At 35.3% G+C, this 22,039-nt stretch overlaps 2 protein-coding genes across 3 annotated transcripts; both read left to right on the top strand.

Moving 5' to 3' along the window:
- The first annotated feature begins 13,822 nt into the window (after nt 1-13,822).
- On the top strand, nt 13,823-19,848 carry LOC131631784 (histone-lysine N-methyltransferase ASHH1-like). 2 transcript variants are annotated; one of them, XM_058902553.1, is made up of 10 exons: nt 13,823-14,113; nt 14,195-14,259; nt 16,067-16,223; nt 16,722-16,808; nt 16,961-17,045; nt 17,131-17,224; nt 17,370-17,568; nt 18,037-18,071; nt 18,470-18,947; nt 19,470-19,848. In XM_058902553.1, the coding sequence occupies exons 1-10, from the start codon at nt 14,111-14,113 to the stop codon at nt 19,737-19,739; spliced, it is 1,473 nt and encodes a 490-aa protein (XP_058758536.1). In that variant the 5' UTR covers nt 13,823-14,110; the 3' UTR covers nt 19,740-19,848. The 2 variants fall into 2 exon arrangements, with proteins under 2 accessions (XP_058758536.1, XP_058758537.1); XM_058902554.1 differs by lacking the exons at nt 13,823-14,113; nt 14,195-14,259 and having other exon boundaries at nt 16,088-16,223; nt 16,682-16,808.
- A 175-nt stretch (nt 19,849-20,023) lies between these two features.
- Nucleotides 20,024-21,564, top strand: LOC131631785 (putative serine/threonine-protein kinase). The gene has a single exon (XM_058902555.1). The coding sequence runs from the start codon at nt 20,239-20,241 to the stop codon at nt 21,382-21,384; it is 1,146 nt and encodes a 381-aa protein (XP_058758538.1). The 5' UTR covers nt 20,024-20,238; the 3' UTR covers nt 21,385-21,564.
- Nucleotides 21,565-22,039: the final 475 nt, after the last annotated feature.

The raw sequence follows: 22,039 nt of genomic DNA, 5'->3' as shown, positions 1-22,039 counted from the left end.
GATTTAAGCAAGCAGAAGTAAGACATAGATGAAGAGGCACGCAATACTGAACAACTCCCTGCCAATCTAATTTGAGCCAGAATACTCGAGATTGCCGAATGAAAAGAATGAGTGATATTCCGATGTCTAGCTCCATTACGGGCCAGCCAAATGTAAGATAAAACAGAAACAATGGCAGCCGAAATAACAAGCATACCTTGCGGAGAGGTACTACTGCGGCAAAGGGACCAAACAGAATCCATGAACTGAATGTTGATAGGACTGTTAATCAGACAGTAGAGCCACTTCCAAATTTTAACCGAAAAGCGACAGTGAAAGAAGATATGAGAAGATGATTCGCTTTGAAGATTACAGAGGCTGCACCGCGAGCAGAGGCTGAAGCCGCGAGATTGAAAGGCGTCATCCGTAGGAATCTTGCCGTGAATGAGGCGCCAGACAAGAAAGGACTTCGAGGGAGCAATATCATTATGCCAAACAGCAGCAGTCCAAGGAAGCTTAATCGAAGGTGACGCTTTAAATTTGTAAGCATCTTTCAATGAAAGCGTACCATCGCAAGAGGAGGGCCAAACCAGAAAATCTGGAAGAGAAACATGAGGGAAAACATGGGAAATATGCTGAGTAATGAATGGAAATAAATTGTACCAGAGAATTGGAATGTTCCAGCTCCCGTTGTTCAGAAGATCGCAAATACGTATGTGAGGATCAATTCCATTCAAGGCGAGAACACGGAGATGAGTCTTCTCTATAAGGGGCGGCCCGCACCAAGCATCAGTCCAAAATTTTATGCGAGATCCGTTTCCAATCGACCAAGCGGTGTTAGAATAAAGGCATTGAATTTCAGGCTTAATACTGCTCCAGACAGTAGAGAAAATATGATGACGAATATAACCGAAATTCCTGAGCACTCTAGCTCTAAGCAAACAAGCCCAGTTTTCCTCACTATTGATAAGATCCCAGCCGAGTTTCAAATTGGAAGCATTATTGAGGGTAATCAAGGAGCGTAAGCCAAGACCGCCGTGAGATTTAGGTTGACAAACTTTGTTCCAAGCCACTGTAACCAGCTTTTTAGAATTGATAGAGCCACTCCAAATAAAGTTTCGGGAAGCTTGTTCAATGTCTTTAAGGAGAGAAACAGGCCATGAATATATGGAGATCGAATGATAAATCATGTTGTGAATAACCGAACCAACCAAAGTAATTCTACCTGCATAAGAGAGAAGGGATCCCTTCCAGGCAGCCATCTTGGATATCATACTGTCAGCTAGCTCTTGAAAATGGGCACGTTTGACTCTTCCTTTAAAGATAGGGACACCGAGATAACGAAAAGGCAAGGAACCTCTTCTGAAACCAATGAGACTAGAGAGGTGTGTCGCTCTGTTGTTGTCCATATAGCTCCACAATAAATAAAAGATTTGGCGGTGTTAACGTTCTGACCCGAGGCTACCGAGTAATTATGGAATAAGTGCTGGAGGGCAGTGATGTTGGAGTTCTTTCCTTTGCAGCAAATAAGGATGTCATCCGCGTATTATTTTTAAAAAGTGTTATCAATTATATGTTATTTTACAATATCAATTAATTATAATATTTTTTAATTATACTTTTAAATATTTATTAACCTTTCTTCTTTCATTTTATTTAGTTTATTTTTTCAATAACATCAGAAAAGAACAATTATGTAAAATTATTATAATTTTCATTTTACACAATAAAAATTATATTGTTTAATACGTATAAAAATATCAAAATAAATTATAATAGTAATATTATTAGATAGTGTGACATGTGTAGTTTATTCTCTTTTTTCTCTTTTTGATCGTTCTCTTTTTCTTAGATTTGGGTTATAACTTTATATCACCTCAAGCTTCTATTTTTTTTTTTCACTTTTTTTTTTTTTAATATAAATCGTTAGCTTCAAAAAATCAATTAAATTGATAGTATGATTTCCCCCTTTAGATGAAATCTTATACTACTTTTTTCTAAAAAATAAAGAAAATAACTGTTTGAGATGGCAATAGATGATGGGTCCAAAAAAAGCAGGGGAGGCAATGGACAAAAGAGAAGTTCCAACCTGGCTTAGCTTGACCGTAGCAGCTTGAGATGCTTTAAACGTCCTTCACTTGCCAAAAATTATTGCTTTTTCCTCATAAATAATCCTTGTCTAACAACTTGTTGTTTAAAGCATTACAAAAACCAATGTATTCTCATGCCAAAGTCAGCTTTTTTTAGCATAGCAGATCTTTCATTCTTAATTGTTCCTTTCTTGTTGTGTAATCTGGATACAATACTCTACAATGCTTTTCCTTTTATTTACGCTACTAGTAGATTTTTGCATCAAGTTAAAGAAATGGTGAAAAACTAAATGTAGTAATATTGGTTTCGTGTGTTTCAGCATTGAGCATAATTGGTGTTGCCTCTGTCAACAGTTAAGAAAATAGGGCCAAAATAGGGTGAAATTAGATCTTATGGCGATCAAGTTTTCGATACAGCGGAGAGGGAGTGGACTTACAATATTAACAATTCAACGCTATAATAAATTATTGAGTGAAGAGTATTAAGAGAATGACAATAAATTGAATATCCACAATGGCGTGATCTGGCTTTTATATAATAAGGACGATTAAAATTGTCTGTGTGTGACTCGGCGCTCTCTAAAGATGGTCGTTCAATTAGATATCAACGATGAGAGATGTGGTAAAGGGCATGATCATATGCCTTCTGTAGAAATGAGGGACTATTTGTTAGGTGTGTTTTTCCTTTATGTGCTTGTCATTGAGCCTTCTGTGTAGGTCTTTTGGATAACCCTTAAGTCCATGTTCCTACACACAGAGCGAGAGCTTTGTCGGGTTCATGTTAAGTCTGACTTCTAGTGGAAGGAAGCATAAGAATCTTGATGGGACATTGATGCCTCTTGGGGAATTGTGCATTGAATGTTCTCCTTAGGGGTGGACATCGGTTCGGGCCGGTTCGGGTTCGGGCCCAAAACCCCAATCCGGCCCAACCCTCGGATGATCTCCATAGGCCCAATTCCGACCAAATGAACTATCGGTTTTTTCGGATTCGGGTTGAAACGGGTTCGGTCAACTGGACCGGTTTAGTTCGGTTTGCATTTGCAATTGGGCTAACAGAAATCCAGCCCAATTAATAAATTCAATTTTTTTCTTTTTTTTTAATTTTTATTAGTAAGCTTGACCCACTCAAATTTTAAGTCCAATAACAGCCCAATATAAATTTTATTTTGATTTTAAAAATGACAAAATTAACTTATTTTTTATGAATAATTAATAATTATTTGGATAAGAAAGTACTAATTATTCCAAGCCCAATATTGATTTTTATAAAATAAATTTTGTAATATTCAACATTACAAATTCTTAACCAACTTAATCATATGGCAAACAAAAATAGAAGATGAAAACCAAAAATTACATAGAAATATACAAATTATAGCATTAAATTATCACAATTCAATTTAAAAAATTCAGTCCATATCAAGTCCTTATAAAATTAAAAAATCACATAAAAACAAATACTAAGATCTTAAAAACTTTAAAATGATCTTGATCATTCCCAAGCCCAACACTTTCCCTGCTTCTGGTTGTTCAAAAGTTTATCTATGTAGAAAAACATAAGTTAAAGTTAGGAATAGAAACTCAACATAAATTTTCAAGAACTTTTTAGTCCTCCATTATTAAGTCTTCTGTGAAAACTTCTATTGTGCTGCAAGATCAAAACACAACATTTGCTTAACACAACCATTATAATTCATGAGATCCATAAATTACATATTATAAGATCCTAATCCAAATTCACTTTAAGATATACACAACTAAACATAAACATAAACATTGTATGAAGGGTGACACAATACACAAACATCACTATTATATTATACTCAGTACTTTTAAAATTACTCACTATTATATTTCAAAGATACCTAATGAACACTAAATCTATTCAAAACACACAAACTTTTCAAAACACAAAAAAAAAATTCAAAATACTAATGTTGTTTAGAACTTACACTCAGTATGGAAGCATGTGTGAATTTGTAGAAACATCAGAACACTAAAAAGATAACATTTCCATTGACAATTAGTATAAACTTTTCATTAACAATGTGTGAATGATTGACACATACTTTGAAAAAATATATATATATATATATATATATATATATATATATATATATATATATATATATATATATATATATATATATCCAAATTCTATTTTATTATTAAGTACCTGCAAATATGAGACTTGGATACAATCATTCTTGCAATGCCTTGATTGCTAAATTGCAGCTCAAGTATTCTTCCTTAGATTTAATCTTATGAGCTGCAACATAGAAAGACAATTTTTATTAAGTGTCTAAGAACTTTACAATCAAAGAGATAAATCTAAGAAAATAGATTTGTGGACTTCCATCAGTACTGACTATAGAGATGCATTGAAGAAGATGCATACAACTAAAATATGCATTCTGATTTGCTGTTACACTGCATGTAAACATTAACAAAAACTAGATAAGTTTAATTTACTTTGTTAAAACTAAATAACATAAGTAATAACAGCCGGATATATTAAATGTGATTTGGTAAATTATACCAAATAAGAGAGTTGATAAACATCTTTGCTAAACTATTTCATCCCAGTGAAGTCTTCAAAGATTGTCTCCTACAAAAAAAATAAAAATAGCACAAGTTAAAAATCCATAAAATAGCACAAGAACTTTCAAGAAATATCAAATCTAAGTATTCAAGACATTTGCAAAAACTAAAGAACTACATATTCTTCAAGCCTCAACCTTACTTCTCAGATCTGCAACACTCTACATAGTTCAAAACTCTAATCCAGACATTCACAAAACAATAATCACCAGTTAGAAGTGAAACAAATTTCTTAAATTTTTTATCATAAACCAAACATTGATATGTAATGTAACAACAGAGAAAGAAGAAACCAAGACATAATACTCAAGACATAACTCAAGACATACTCAAAAAAGAAGAAACCAATAAACATACACTATAAGGAAACTCAAATAAGCATACTCAGACAATAAGTATACACTATACACAATACATTACTTAAATACACACAACCAACCTTTTAAATGAAGAGAAACTACCTCTTAAAACTGTGAAGTTAACCTCAGCTGACCATAACTCCTAAGCGACATCACAACCCACCTTTTAACATGTAAATCAAGGAACAAAATCAGGTGATAAGTAAAACTTCTGTAAGAGACTGAATCGTGAAGAAGTAAAAAAACAAATGAAACAAACCCTAGAAGCTTTGAGCGGGATACTTACCCAGAACAGATGATAGATGAAGATGAGGAAGATGGTGGTAGTTGAAGCTTGGGGCGCCGTTTCGAGTAGGATGACGATGAGGAATTGAGGATGATGGTGGTGGCTGTAACCCTAGAAGCAGACGAGATTAAGTGGAGAGGAAATTGAAAAGTGAAAGTGAGTAACCCTAGTTATATGAGCTTAAGAAGTTTCTGGGCCAATTGCATTTTAAGCCCAGCCCAGTTCTGAAACAAACTATACTGGATGATTCGGTCGGTTACGGGTTCCGACGGATCAAATCTTTAGCACCGAAGTCGACCATCCATATCCAATCACATCCAATTATCTACTTTGCTCATACCCGAAACCCAAACATAACCGACCCGTAGACGCAAAACCACTTTGGTTCGGTCGGGTTCCGTCGGGTGGTCACCGTTTGTCCACCCCTAGTTCTCCTTGTCTAACTTAACTCTCGGTTTCGCCAATTTGTATGGATATAATATTGTATAGGAAGAAACCAAGCTTGATCCACGCTGACTGGAGAAAGACTTAACAGAGAATCTCTTAAGAAACCCCACCCGCATTCAACAGTAATCTCGGAAGGGCGAAATCCTGCTTCTTTGATTGTGATTGCTTTTTTTACTGTGGTTACTTGTTTGAAGTCTGTGATGCTTGAGATTGTTTTTGTGAAGATTGAGACGCCATGCCAACATACTTAAAACATGAAGGATCCCTATAAACATTATAACCAACCGGTTTCTTCCCTTTCCTTTTCACTCCTCCTTTGGTTTTTATTTTTTTTCAGGTAGTGGACACAATGAAGTTGTTGTGGGATAAGCAAGTTCACACACCCTAGTTTTCAATGCTATTTTTCCAACAACATCTAGTGATCTAAAGCTTCTTCACAATTAATCTATTTCACTACTCATATCCACCTCCGATCAAACTTCCTCATCTAAAGGCAATTCACCTTCCATAGATAGTATCCTCCAATGAAGATGAACAGTTTCTATTGGTATCAGGAGTCCAACAACAAAATATTTTCCCAACTCACAAGCACAAGGTAACTCATAACTTGTTGTCATAGTACAACCACATCTTTCCCTTTTATTTAATACATAATCGAGCCTCGATAACTCTTCAGCAATGTGTCTCAAAGCAACTCTCGATACCGAACCATGCAGATTATCATAAAATGGACTAATGTGTGCGTGCTCAACCTCATAATTTTTTTTTTGAAAAGAAGCTCGAATGTTACCTATTTGTATTTTCAGGTTGGAATTCATAGCTTCCCAAACTTTGACCATGTCACCAAGACTATTCTCTATCATCTGCTTTAGCTTCCAATGTGCAGACTCAACCCTAAAAATAAAATAGAGTAAGTATACCAATAAAATAAAATAGTCCAAAATAAAACTTACTAAAGACTAACAATTATGACATACCGATTAGTCGTGGTGTTATCCAAATGAAGCACTCGATCGATCCATGCACCAACAAATCTGTGCCTATGTGGGATCAACCATGTGTTTTTCACGTAATCAAGGAAGTCACTACAAGCAAAGCACACTTGCTCAAGATGTTGCAACCATTGACTATACTCAACCTCATTACTAGCCCATACAACATCTCTCCACATTGCGTCAATTGTCTCTTGCATGTCTTTCACCACATATTCCTTGCATTTTGCACCAACATTTTTGTTAATGTGAAATCGTCATAGCAAGTTATGTGTCGTAGGAAACACAACTTCAACTGCTTTCATCAAATCAAGATCTATATCCGTCAAAATCACTTGTGGACACACATCTTTCTTCACAAAAAATTGCTTCAGCTTATCCAAGACCCAACAATAACTCTCTGTCTGCTCACACTCCATATAAGCAAATGCAACAACAAATGCCAACTCGGTCGATGTCATGCCAACTATTTCAAATAGAGGTTGTCTATTGTTAAGTGTCAAAATGTAGTTATTTTGTGTTTGTAAATAGTGGCACTTACCGATACTTTTTGTTAATACCGTTCGAATAATACCCCGTTTTGTGTATAAATACGTATACTTTGTGAATAGATGTATCTTCATATACTTTTATACTTTTTGATAGTTTTCTATTCATTTTGTAGGTATTGAGGCGTATTTGGAGCATGAGCAATAACGTGGCGAAGACACGGCTTCAAACGCGCGATTTTGAGCGGCGGAATCAATTCATTCGGCGAATAAAGCTCAAAACCAAATAATAATAAATCACCAATTTGGTTGATATGTTGTCATTGTTAGATAGAGCATGAAATAAGCTTTCCAACGCTTCGAACCGGGCGTAAATCGGAGTTACGGTTCTCAAGATATGGCCAAAATAAGATTTCAATTTTCTGTTGAGCGGGCTAAGCGCGAATTTGCGCGCTAAGCGCGTTTTGGGCGGTTTGGAAAGTCATTAAATAGGGAAAAATCACATTTTTTAGGGTTATGCTTTGGGGTATTTGTTCCCAAAGTCATCACGACCATTTTTGAGTAGGGGGAGCTTGAAAACAACAATGGAGAATGCATCTTGATGATCGGAGGTCGAATTTCTCATCGATTGGTGTTGACAAACCAAGAAATGTTTGGTTCCTCTTTTTCTCTTCTCTTTGTATTTCTCTTTTGGTGAGTTTGTATGTAAATACTCTAAACCCATGGATGTTTGTTACTCTTTTTACTAGTTGTATAAAGTTTGCTTTACAAATCTTAATCGGTGTTTCCTTGATCTTTTTGCTTAAATGTTTTGGATTTGTGTTGTCGGAGAAATAGACATCACAAATCTTGATTAGGGGGATATTTGTTAGCTTTTGATTCTAGACATAGGATTGGGGTTAACATCCACATAATATCTGAGTTTAATGTCTCTGTGTTGTTCGATCGGTTGAGACATCGTCGAAAGAGCAATATAGTTGAATTCCCGTCGGTGTTGCAGATATGGACATTGATGTGAGGGATATGTGGTGATTCTGATGAGTATTGTAGATTAAGTACGGCGGAGTGATAAATCTAAGTTTGTGAGGAGTAGTTTAGATTCAAACCAGATAAGCTATTCTCTATCAAGAATGAATTTATTTTATGTTCATATGTTATGTTTTCCTTGTTTACTTAAAACCCATTTTAACTCGAACTCAAGAACTAAGAATCCGTCAAACGGCAGTTCAGTAGCACTAATCTTTGTGGACACGATAAATTCCCGGATAAATATTTCCAAATTTTTTGTTGCTTGCCGCTTTACCGCTCCAACAAAATGGCGCCGTTGCCGGGGATTGGTGTTTTTATTGAATTCACATTGCGATAGTTTCTTTGTTTTTGAGTTTTGTGAATATCGTATATTTTGTGCATATTTTCATACTTGTATATTTTCTTATATTGATACATGTTTATATTTTCATACTTATACATGTTTGTGTGTTTGATTTTGTTCCTCTTTACTTTTGCTATTTAGCAAGGTGAAGTTGGCTAAACAAATTGAACTCGGATAATTTGTAAATTATAAATCTTCACTTTTCAATTTGTTTAGCCAAATAAGGATTTTGTAAATATTGTGTTTTATGTATATTATGTTTTTACACATACTTGTATATACTTTTTCTTTTGATTCGTTTGTTAAGTGTTTGGGCAGGACGTTTCCTTTAGGCTGCGTTTGAGGTGAAAGCATTGGCGTACCGCGAGGAAGTTTCTTACCATTCGCGAAACAATAAAAGGCGTCGAGCTAACGACGTAAAACGAGCGCTTGTTGGGAGACACCCCAACGGTTTTATTTTTCTGTTTTTCTGTAAATGAGATGTAAATGTGTTAAGTGGATGCACACTGGAATTTCTATTTTGTTGCACTGGTTTTTTTCTTTCTGGTGTAGCGCGCTTAGCGTGCTAGACCGCGCTTAGCGCGGTCTGTAGCTTTTGGCTAATGAATTCTTTTTAATGATTCATTTGCCTCACCTCTTTCCCACTTACACCAAGGATTTATAGTATGTATTTTATAGTTATAATTTTAATTCTTTTGTTGTTGTTTAGACTTAAATTTTGGCTCGATTACTTGAAGGTGCATTTGGTAATTCTTCAATTTTGATTGATTCAACATGACAATTGTGCGGTAATGATTGTTCGAATTCGTACATAGCAAGGTAATCGTTTATCGCTTTCTATAGCATAACATGTTTAGGAGACTTTTCATTTGTACAATTTTCATATTATTTATTCTTTTTGGATAACTTGCTCATGACTGGAATCACATTAGTTTCCCCTTTTTACCATAAATGTGAGGTGGCTTTCTATTGTGTATATATGTGAGTGACCGACATTTCTTGTTTTAACTGGATATTATTATGTTTAATCTTTCGTCTGTATTGATTTTGTGAATGCACGAAAGTGATCAAGGCACTTGTTTGATTTTGAGCACAACTACCATAGCTAAATATCAATTCACCTTGTGAGTGTGTGAGCATTGGTAACCCCCTTTGAGCCTTTTTGTCAATATCCATATTGTTTTTGCTTAATGCTTGTCTATGAGCGTTTGGTTTTCGATTGTGTTTGGGTGTTGATTCTTTGTTTCTTGAACCCTGAACTATGATTTATAGTTTGAATTTTTACCTTGCCTTAGAAAGTAAGGAGTATTCAATGTATATTGTGGTTGGATTCAAGTTGGGGAGAGGATGTTTGCCTCTTTATGATGTGGTTGGTATATGGTTGTGAAAATAAAAGAAAAAAAATTGTGAAAAAGAAAGAAAAGAAAAAGAAAGAAAAAAGAAAAAAATTGGAAAAAGAAAAGAACAAAAACAGTTTGGAATAAGATTTGTGTTAATAAGTATTGTGTTTGGTGTGAAACATGTGAGGAAGAAGAAGTTTGATTGAAATTCCTTTGTTTGAAACTTTGTGGAAGTAATTACTCCCTTAGGTTTAGGCAAGTTTTTGTTTTGATTAGCTTTAGGAATTATCACTTGTTTGTTAACCGAGCCACATTACAACCTTTAAAGCCCTTGTGATTCGTGTCGTTGCGTTTTCGATACTATTTTTGGATAAACGCATAATTTGGTCTATTGTTTGCAAGTTTGTCGGGTGTGTGTCAAAGTCCTCACCTTTCGGTGTTTTTCATCTACCGATGAATTTTTGCTAGGCGTGATTTGTGATTGAGCTTGTTTTGTTTTAGAATGTTTTGTATGATTTTTGTACTTAGGATCCGTTTCATTTTCATGTTGTCATTGTAGGATTGTGGTAAGTATTTACTTTGTTGGTACGTTTTTGTTTGAACCGTATAATTGTTTCGTTATTCTAAATCGTGTTGATTCTTGATTCTTTGGATGTTAACTTTTGCGATTTGAGTGTTTGGCCTTGTTTGAGGACAAACAAATTCAAGTTGGGGAGAGTTGTTAAGTGTTAAAATGTAGTTATTTTGTGTTTGTAAATAGTGGCACTTATCGATACTTTTTGTTAATACCGTTCGAATAATACCCCGTTTTGTGTATAAATACGTATACTTTGTGAATAGATGTATCTTCATATACTTTTATACTTTTTGATAGTTTTCTATTCATTTTGTAGGTATTGAGGCGTATTTGGAGCATGAGCAATAACGTGGCGAAGACACGGCTTCAAACGCGCGATTTTGAGCGGCGGAATCAATTCATTCGGCGAATAAAGCTCAAAACCAAATAATAATAAATCACCAATTTGGTTGATATTTTGTCATTGTTAGATAGAGCATGAAATAAGCTTTCCAACGCTTCGAACCGGGCGTAAATCGGAGTTACGGTTCTCAAGATATGGCCAAAATAAGATTTCAATTTTCTGTCGAGCGGGCTAAGCGCGGATTTGCGCGCTAAGCGCGGTCTGGGCGGTTTGGAAAGTCATTAAATAGGGAAAAATCACATTTTTTAGGGTTATGCTTTGGGGTATTTGTTCCCAAAGTCATCACAACCATTTTTGAGTAGGGGGAGCTTGAAAACAACAATGGAGCATGCATCTTGATGATCGGAGGTCGAATTTCTCATCGATTGGTGTTGACAAACCAAGAAATGTTTGGTTCCTATTCTTCTCTTCTCTTTGTATTTCTCTTTTGGTGAGTTTGTATGTAAATACTCTAAACCCATGGATGTTTGTTACTCTTTTTACTAGTTGTATAAAGTTTGCTTTACAAATCTTAATCGGTGTTTCCTTGATCTTTTTGCTTAAATGTTTTGGATTTGTGTTGTTGGAGAAATAGACATCACAAATCTTGATTAGGGGGATATCTGTTAGCTTTTGATTCTAGACATAGGATTGGGGTTAACATCCACATAATATCTGAGTTTAATGTCTCTGTGTTGTTCGATCGGTTGAGACATCGTCGAAAGAGCAATATAGTTGAATTCCCGTCGGTGTTGCAGACATGGACATTGATGTGAGGGATATGTGGTGATTCTGATGAGTATTGTAGATTGAGTACGGCGGAGTGATAAATCTAAGTTTGTGAGGAGTAGTTTAGATTCAAACCAGATAAGCTATTCTCTATCAAGAATGAATTTATTTTATGTTCATATGTTATGTTTTCCTTGTTTACTTAAAACCCATTTTAACCCGAACTCAAGAACTAAGAATCCGTCGAACGGCAGTTCAGTAGCACTAATCTCTGTGGACACGATAAATTTCCGGATAAATATTTCCAAATCTTTTGTTGCTTGCCGCTTTACCGCTTCAGCATCTATATTTGTTTGTCTTATATGTGGCGTCCATAATCAAAACAGATGAAAAAAGATTCAGCAACTTCACCGAATTTGGGTTAGCCCTAAAAATATCTCTCACAACTCACGAATCATCTCTTTTCCTACTCTAGTAAACATAGTTCGCCTCCTCTATAAGCTTAAGCAAATGTTGTATCTCACTTCTTGGACCTCTTATCTCTGCTTCTATCACACTCTTATGCTTGTTACTTACGTGATACGAGTGACATTTTCTGGATCCCGCTCTTGCAAGGAACTTAAAATGTGTCTAGGCGGAACATGTCTCTTTGTCAAATCAGCAACATACTTTTTCTCTTCTGCGGTCAGCCTACCAACAAATGAATGACCTTCTAATACATATGGTAATCCATGATTATGAACTCCACATTTTACATCAACCTTCCAACCAGACTCATCTTTTGCCGGAGTCGACCTGATTTTGAATGGACATCCACGCCTCTTAGTCGCACTTTGAGTATCACTTTTATTTTTGTATTTTCTCCCTTTATCGCAACCAAATATCACTTTGTCGCTTCTTCCTCTCTTGCTTGTTTTGGTGTTTGAACGAATGATAATAATGGTCACTTTATTGTTGATTCCAGTCTCCTTAATCCATCGGATAACTTTATCTCGTGTGACGAATCGTTGAGAAGTTGTGAATGTATCAGTCGTATCTACAATTGTCTCGTTTTTTTACAAATCTGGAGTGGAACTTCCATACTTGAAAAAAAAGAAAAAATCATCACCGATCAAAAAACCATTCTGGAAGAGTTAAGAAAAGACTTCCGGAAGACTTTAACAAAGTGTTCCGGAAGACTTTAACAAAGTGTTCCGGAATGGATTCCGGAACACTTTGTTAAAGTCTTCTGGACCACTATTAACGCAAATCAGAAGTGTTAACGCTTTAGTTTCGGTTCAAATATTTACATACCCGAAGTCTTGTAGAAAATGTTTCGGGAATCCTGTGTAGGGGTGCAATTTTTTTGACTTTTCAGTTTTTTTTTTATGAATAATAGAAAGTAAAATGGTTAAAAGCTTTGAAGAGTAAAATTATCATTTTTAAAAAATTATAGGAATATAAAGACAAAAGTAGAGATACAAAATAAAATTATCATTTTTCAAATCGTTTTTGTTTATCTATTACTTAAATAAGTGATTTTCACACATTTTCTTTTTGTCTTTTTTGTGATTTCGTGGGTCATCGTTTGTTTTGATTTCCCATATTTCTGTGGTGTATTTTGATTTCTCGTCTTTGTGCGGGTATTTTGTTTTTCCGTTTTTGTGCGGTGTTCATTTGTTTCAGGTTGAAAGATTAGTTTCGATCTAGTGCAGATTCAATAAATGACTTTGGTGCCGTCAACGCTACAGATCCGGAAGCATGAATATTTCGGACATCTCAATATAGTCAATACATTAATATTTGTAGGCATATGCAATTTTCCGTTTTATGCTATTAACATGGATGCTGTAGATTTGTTCGCAGATTCATCATTTTTGTTTTTGGCGATTTTGAATTTGTATTGCAGCGATGTACTCTATCGATTTAAATAAATGAATATCATTTATTTTCTGTAAAAAAAAAAATTTACAAATTTTTAATATGTCAGAATTAGACTTAACAAAACTAACTAACTTAGCCCAACGAGAGTTAATTGTTATGAATAATTGTTAATTTTAACTATGACAGTTAATTGTTAGGAATAATTGTTCATTTTAAACTAGGACTAAGTTATTTTATTTAAGATGTTAAAAATATCATTTTTCAATTTAAAAATACAAACTAGCATAATTAACCAGCTTTTATATGAAAACTGAGACACCGATCAAAATATATGGGTTCATTTTTCCTTTAATTTTTTTTTTTTGTTCTTTGTGTTTATATGACCAAATTGGGTTCTCATTTTGGTCCGTAGAAGTCAGAATTAAAGAGTGAGGAAAGTGCCGCAATCACTATACAGTTACAAACGCAGTGGTTCAGTCTCTACCGGAATTCAATTTCTCCTTAGAAATTGCCTCGATCATTACCCGTTTCAGCTTTGACGCCCTCAAACCCTCTCTCGCCGGAGGCGAATCTAGCCCTATCCTTCACTTTCTCTGGTTATTCATATGGTAATTTTCTTTTCCCCCTTTTTTACAATCTTTTGTTCATGTTTGAGTCAAGTTAATAACAAGTATTTTATTGATTTGAAGGATACTCATACTGAAGATTTGCCTCACTACATTAACATAAATCAGAATGATTTTTATATGCGAAGGTTAGTAATTTTCTTACTTCGTATTTGTTTTCAACTCCATTTCTTAGTGGTTAACTGGTTACACTATAATTCTATGCCAGCTGATTATAATTTAGGTCATTCGATTCGACTTCCTGTTTTCTGCTTATTAGTCTTATGAATTGGAATATAAATTAGGACAAATCACTATTATTCTGCGATGCGATATGCTATTTAGTCCTACATTTTGTCAAATATACCTGCACTATAGAACTATTGCATAGAGGAATTTTAACTGTTAGCTACTTTCCGCTATCCGCAATTGACAACACATTGTTTATTAAAATTAATGTTGTAAATGAAAAAAATTCAAACTATCCGAAGCAAGTCCGCTTTACTCTGTATATCAAGGATTGGAAAGAAATGTGATTCTGCATCTCCTTATAGGAGCTTCACTTCTCAATTACAATAAGTTTATGGTATTTCACTTATGCAAAAAGTCCTTATAAGCATGGTTGTCAAGATTTCGATCTAGATCCTAAAATTTTAAGATTTTACGATCGCACTCAGCCCCAACGATCCCGATCTTAAGTAGAATCGAGTGCTGTAGCCAAATTGTGAAAAAAAAATTGTAAAAGCATTGATTTTTTTGCGATCTTTGCCAGTTTCAACCATGATTGGCCATTTTCCAACCACTACCATTAAAAGTTGAGAAGGATGACAAAGATGTTGAGGCACAACAATTACGGTTTGACGAGGATGAATGTGTGCCTTTGGAGATGATGAAGTTTTAGAGTTAGGGTTTAGAGAATAAACATCTCACTTGAAGGGTTTGTTTTACCTAATTAACTTATGATGATAATCCTAGTATTTGACCAAATATATCCCTAACATGTATCAAATGTTCCATGTGGTAGTAATAAAATATAAACACTCAATCATACATGTCTAAAGAATATGAAAAAGAATCATTTTCTCAGTAATACATTTGCGTACTAACATATATCAGGTAAAAGTACTTAAATATATACTATTATTATTTCATTTTAGTTGGGTCTTACGATTTTTGTTGCGATCTTATGTTTTACGATCTTGTTACCCCCTCTTGATCTTACAAAAATAATTAGGTAGGATCTTCCGATCTTAACTATGATTTTATATTTTACGATCTTGCTATTCTCTCCCGATCTTATGTAAGATCTCGATCTTGGCAATCTTGCTTATAAGCTCATAGATGTTTATAGATAAGGTAGATGCAAACTCTTGCTAGGACCATCATGATGACAGCTTTACAAAGTTAACACCATCTTTCTTATGGGCTATCAATTTCCCCCCACTTATGTTTGATCTGTGGTGAAACCTCTTTGGATAATTCTACATTTTTATATGACAAATACAACTAATTTGTTTGTGCTGATATTTCTCTTTTTTAGCTTTCAATTGAGTTAACAGTCTCTCTAAATTTCCTTATTTCTAATAGCCAAAAAGAGTAAACTCTCTAGAAAATGCAGCTTACTTCGGCCTTGTGGGATATTTTATAGTAAGTTTGGGTTGGATAGAATGAATTAAGTCACCTTTTATTTTTATGGATATTTAACACTTGAACGGAGAAAAGTTTCCATTTCATTATTTGGAAGTTGTAGTGGAAGTGAATGGAATAGTAAATGTTATAAATTTGTTGCTTCAATATTGTTCTTATCCTTGCATACTATTCCTATTTTTTATAAGAGTATAAAATGAATACCAACATTCATGAAAGTTTTCCAATAATTTGCTTTGTTGGTCTCCTGTATAATCAATGTCTAACAAGCGTAGTAATGCATTTGCACCTCTCTTTATTTCTTCTCAGGCATAAGAAGCAAAAGGAGGAGGACATTGCTGTATGTGAATGCAGGTATAACGAAGATGACCCTTACAGTGCCTGTGCAGATGGGTGCCTAAATGTATTAACCAGCACCGAATGCACTCCTGGTCACTGTCCTTGTGGCATCCTCTGTAAAAATCAGGTGAGTTAATGTTCGTGTCTGTATGCAATAATATATATTTGTCTTACTATTACCATCCTTCAGGTAATTGAAAATTGATCAAGAGAAGTTATTAGTTATTAGTATTTGTTTTCCACGTTATTTTGTCCTACAAGTTTCTCAGTAGCATTCAAGTTTGCCTGTTTTGAGCTTTTTCATTTCTTATTTTCATTGCATATGTTTTCTTTAACCTTTCACCTACTTAAACTTTACTTCGCCTTACACGTTGAAGCTTACAAGCTTAAGTCAATTCAAATATGATACATTCTGAAAGAGTATTTGACTGTTGGTACCAAGAAAGTTTCTAGTAGGTTAACTTAGCTGGCATAACTGACATTCAGTTACCAATGAACTAGTTAGTTAATAGCAGGTCATAGTTACAGTTCAGTTGCTCTGTACAACCTTTTGAAAATTTCTCATTTTCTTTCTCTCTTTTCTAGATTAAATATATTCATGTCCCATACGTCCTCCTGCCTGCAGAAATTTCAGAAGTGTGAATATGCAAAAACGAAGTTATTTAAAACTGAAGGCCGAGGGTGGGGTCTTTTGGCTGATGAGGACATTAAGGTAATCATATAATGAATTCCTATGGAATTTGGAGAAAAGGAACTTGCTAAAATTGAAGAATGTCATTGAATTTTCTGCCTTAATATGGCTACTTTTCTAGTAATTTTTTTTATTGCTGTAGTGTCACTCTTTTATTTATTTATTTCATGCAGGCAGGACAGTTTGTCATTGAATACTGTGGAGAAGTAATATCATGGAAAGAAGCCAAACGCAGATCCCATACATATGAAACTCAAGGTCAAATGTCAATAAAATTAATGTTTTTATATGATTACTAGTATTTAACTCTATGTTTTAATAAAACTTTTGTTTTCTTTTGCAGGTCCTACAGATGCATATATCATTTCTCTTAATGCGTCTGAATCCATCGATGCAACTAGAAAGGGAAGCATTGCCAGATTTATTAATCATTCCTGGTAAATCACTTCAAACAAAAATGCTACTGTATGATTTAGTGAAATGAACCTGCTTATATATGCAAATATTGTAGACCTGCTTTGTTATCCTTCTGTTTCCCACTGCCCAAGGTTTGGCATCAACTGAACACTTTTATGTTTGCAGTCAACCAAATTGTGAGACAAGAAAATGGACTGTCATGGGGGAAATAAGAGTTGGAATATTTGCAAGGCAAGATATTCCTATTGGAACTGAATTGGCATATGACTATAATTTTGAATGGTTTGGAGGTGCAAAGGTTCGCTGCCTCTGTGGTGCGCCCAAATGTTCCGGATTCCTTGGAGCAAAATCTCGTGGTTTTCAAGTGAGTTTTAAACTTTGGTACTAGTAATCTATAAAAGTCGAAGTGCTTGAATGTAAATTTAATGCACTTTTTTTATTGGCTAAGCCTAAGCCTTTCAAATGCCCGGGCATGGTGTAGATTATTGTAGACCGTGGGTTTTTAAGACCCACCAAATCCAATAGCCTGAAAGATGATGACTAGGTTTTTTTAATTCTTTTGATTTGTTACGGTTGGAATTAATCCCTAATGAAAAGCGAAAATTGAGTGTTGATAGATAAGGAGGCGGGCTCTTCTATTTGATTTAAATATGCAAGTTTAGATACAGTGGAATGCATGCCGAAATTAAATTTATAATGCGAAAAAATCTAGCAGTTGTAATAATTGAAAATAGCTTGTGGTATCCTTGTTTTGCTTTTACCCCCCTTTTTTCATTAACTATTATTGGTTTTAACCATCTATTCTTCCTCATGTTGGGAAAAATCTGAACAGGAGGATACTTATCTATGGGAAGATGATGATGACAGGTAATTTATAATTTATTCTTTTCTGGGAGGTATTCATCTCTAAAGACAGCTTTCATTTTATCTATTACAGACGCAACTTGGATATCTTTGTCTATTTCAATCCTTCCCCACTCCTAGACCCCACAATGATATGAAATCCTTGTGCAGGAACCTGTGCTTGATTGAATATGACCCCATTTGTGTGTTTTTTTGTATCAGATCATTGTATCAAACATAAAAGCAATTCAAAGTCTTTAAATCAATCTCTTTCCTTCCCTTTTATCTGAGATCGTATATATAGCTTCTGCAATACCAAAGCTTTATTCTAATTTTACTTGGTCTTTTTTGCATGGTTACTTCAGTTCCTATTTCTTGTGATATCTTGGTTTATAAGCTTTTGTTTATGTTGTTGACTATAGATACTCAATAGAGAAAATTCCTTTATATGACTCTGCGGAGGATGAACCGATGTCAAATGCTGATGGACAAAGTGAACAATCCATGGATATTATAGTTAAAGTTGAGGAACTATCAGAGTCCACTGCTTTTAATGTTCAACCAGTCGATTCAGTTGAGATCAAGGATTTAGGTGATTCAGTTGAAATCAAGGATTTAAGTATTCAAAAAATTAAAACTGAAATAGTAAGTGAGGACATGAAGTTGTACTCCCAAGATACCGAACACAACCTTCCACAAAAGAATGCAATGATATCGCGCATTCGAAGTAACACTGCAGGACGAAACTATCGCATTGGACCTAGGTCCATCTCTTCCAAAAGATCAAAGGCACAGAATGGGGGAAAGTTTAAAAATCGCATACAGAAGAAAATTGATGCAAAGTATGCAGCTGGCCTTTTGGCATCAAAAGAAGCACAAGATGAGATCTTAGATTATGAGGTATGATGTTGATATGTATTTCTATTAAGTACCTATTGCGGAATATCATTGCCTAGCTTTAAATTATGTTATTAGTGAACTAAATCTTCGTTACCTTGGTATTTTAACTTAGTACTTCCAAAAAAGATGTTTTTAAAATGTAGTTATCATTTCATAGGTCGATATGGAGGACCTTTGTTATCATTTCTAAAGTGACTTATAATTTGGAAAGAAAGAGTAATTTGTAAGAACAGAGATCTGTTACAATTTCTGCATAATGCACACATCACTTTACCTTATCTGTCTCAATTTCTGCATAATGCACACCATTTTACCTTAACTGTCACAAATAACAGAACATCAATAGTAACATTATTAATTTAATTAATCAGGCATAGCTTGGATATGTCAAGAATCACCATCGTTGTTGCTTTATCTGAAAATACTTCATTGTCATTTCATTCTATGGAGCATGTAAATGTCATTAATATATCTCCATGTCTGGTTTTGTGTTCATCTCACATTTGAAGCTTTTCAATGCAGAAAAGAAAAGATGAAGCCACAGAGGCTCTTGATTCTCTATACAATGAAATAAGGCCTGCCATTGAAGAACACGAGAGGGATACCCAAGACAGTGTATCCACAACAGTAGCTGAGAAATGGATTCAGGCATGCTGTCTAAAACTAAAGGCCGAGTTTGATCTTTACTCTTCAATTGTTAAAAATGTTGCTTGTACTGCTCCAAAGTCACCTGGCCAAGCAAAAACCACCGAAGTAGATATCGAAAACAAAATCAAGCTTTTGACTGATTGAAATTCCTATCACATTTCACCCCTCAGCTAATCTGTAATCAATGATACTTACAAATTCATAATCTTGTTTATTAGTATAATTTTGACATGTTATGCTACTTACAAATTCATTTTTTGTTATGCTAAAACTTCTGATATTGTCATGAAATTCTAACAGTACATACATGGAAACTCACCCATTCCACTCTCCTAGTCTCCTTCTTTTGAGGATCTAAAGTCAAATAGTACTAACTAAGAACAGATCATTTTTGCTTCCAGCCTAGTTTTTTATTTTTTATTTTGTTTATAAAAGAAACATAACAGAATATGTATGCTGTAGTCTCTAAAGATGCAAACAAAATCAGTTGACTAGTCAGGTCAACTCTCTCACAAATATCACCTTCCACGAAACGAACCCTTATTCTTTCCACTTAAATTACACACACCATTCAATTCTATTCAATTCCATTCATGCCTTTTTTTGCTTTCCCTCAATCATTTCACACTTTCTCTTTGCTTTTATGGATCACGTCACCGAAGCCCTCCTGGCTGCCATCGGCAGCTTCATCATCGTCACATTCATATTCGCCGCCATCATACTCGTCTGTCAGCACCGCAAAATCACCCAATCCCGCCGCAATAACCAGATCCGAACCCGACCACTTCGAAACCCAAATCACTACCCTACCAGCTCAAACTCCCTCCCAGTTGACGCCAGCTGGTCCGAAGACCCCAATCTCAAGATCTCCATGGAAGAACTCTCCCGCGCCACCAATGACTTTTCCCCCGACCACATCGTCGGTGACGGCAGCTTCGGTCTCGTCTACAAAGCTCGTCTCTCCAACGGTGCCGTCGTCGCCGTGAAAAAACTATCCGCCGACGCCTTCCAAGGCTTCCGCGAATTCGCGGCGGAGATGGAAACCCTAAGCAAGCTTCGTCATCAAAACATCGTCAAGATCCGCGGTTACTGGGCCTCAGGAGCTGAACGGTTACTCGTTTACGAGTTCATCGAAAAAGGAAACCTAGATCAATGGCTTCACGAACCTTCTCCCCCTACTCCCCCAAACAACGACGTTTCATCTTCAACAGATCTAATTCGTTCTCCTTTGTCCTGGGAAACAAGAGTCAACATCATGCGTGGTGTGGCCCATGGGCTTTGCTATTTACATGGGCTAGAAAAGCCCATTATTCATCGTGACATCAAAGCAAGCAATGTGTTGTTGGACTCTGATTTCCAGGCCTATATAGCTGATTTCGGGCTCGCACGTAGGATGGATAAATCACATTCGCACGTGTCAACGCAGGTGGCGGGTACTACAGGTTACATGCCTCCAGAGTATTGGCAAGGGTCTAATGTAGCATATCCGAAAGTGGATGTGTATAGTTTTGGAGTGTTGATGATTGAAACTATGGCGGGCCACAGGCCCAATTTATCTATCAAATTGGAAGGAACAGATATTGGGCTTGTTAATTGGGCCAGGAAGATGAAGGAAAGGAACACTGAAATGGAGATGCTGGACGTAAATATTCCAAGAGAAGAAGAAAATTTGAAGGAGGAGAGTGTTAAAGAGTATGTACACATTGCTTGTATGTGCACTAATGATTTACAGAAAGATAGGCCCCAAATGGCAGAGGTTGTCAAATTATTGGATTCAATGCCCTTATAAACAATCCAATCCTACTTGCCATAGTATGAAGCATGTTTTATTTGAGAATTGATCATCATATTCATGTAAATAGATACCTACAATCAGGCCAAACAAATACTATGGCAAATAGGTTGGATTGATGTAGTTAAATTGTATTGCTACAAAATTAATTAGATTAGTTTTGATTTGGTTGATAAATGTTATCCATAAGTGAAGCACATTTATGGTTGTTGTAATTTTTGCGGTAGGTTTATAGTAATAAGTTTTATTCTAAATATATTCCACCTTTAATGTGCATCTTATCAAATACAGATATTTTTGTTTTGTTTTTAAAAGCTTGGCTACAAAATTGAACATTCACTTTTGCATCTCCTCTATGTCTAGACTCTAGAGTCTGTCCTCTATTTATCTCATGTAAATTTCATATTGATGAAGTCTATATTGTGTGACGTGTCATGGTATGAGTCACATAGTCACTTCTTTAAGACAAGTCCCACATCGAATTGTCTATAAAGATTGTAAAGATTTATATAACAGAAGTGGGGAAGTTGCAGCACCGGGCATGGTAACGCGTGCCTGTGACCCAAGTGGGGGTAATAAAGTGTAGGAAATTGTCCATGATTGGATTGAGCGGGAGGCCAGTTTGAACGATGCAGCGTTTGAAGGGAGAGCC

The sequence above is a fragment of the Vicia villosa genome, unplaced genomic scaffold (assembly GCF_029867415.1).
Source record: "Vicia villosa cultivar HV-30 ecotype Madison, WI unplaced genomic scaffold, Vvil1.0 ctg.000863F_1_1, whole genome shotgun sequence".
Taxonomy (NCBI): Eukaryota; Viridiplantae; Streptophyta; class Magnoliopsida; order Fabales; family Fabaceae; genus Vicia; species Vicia villosa.
The sequence above is the reverse complement of the archived record's forward strand: the minus strand, read 5'-3'. Positions and strand labels throughout refer to the sequence as shown.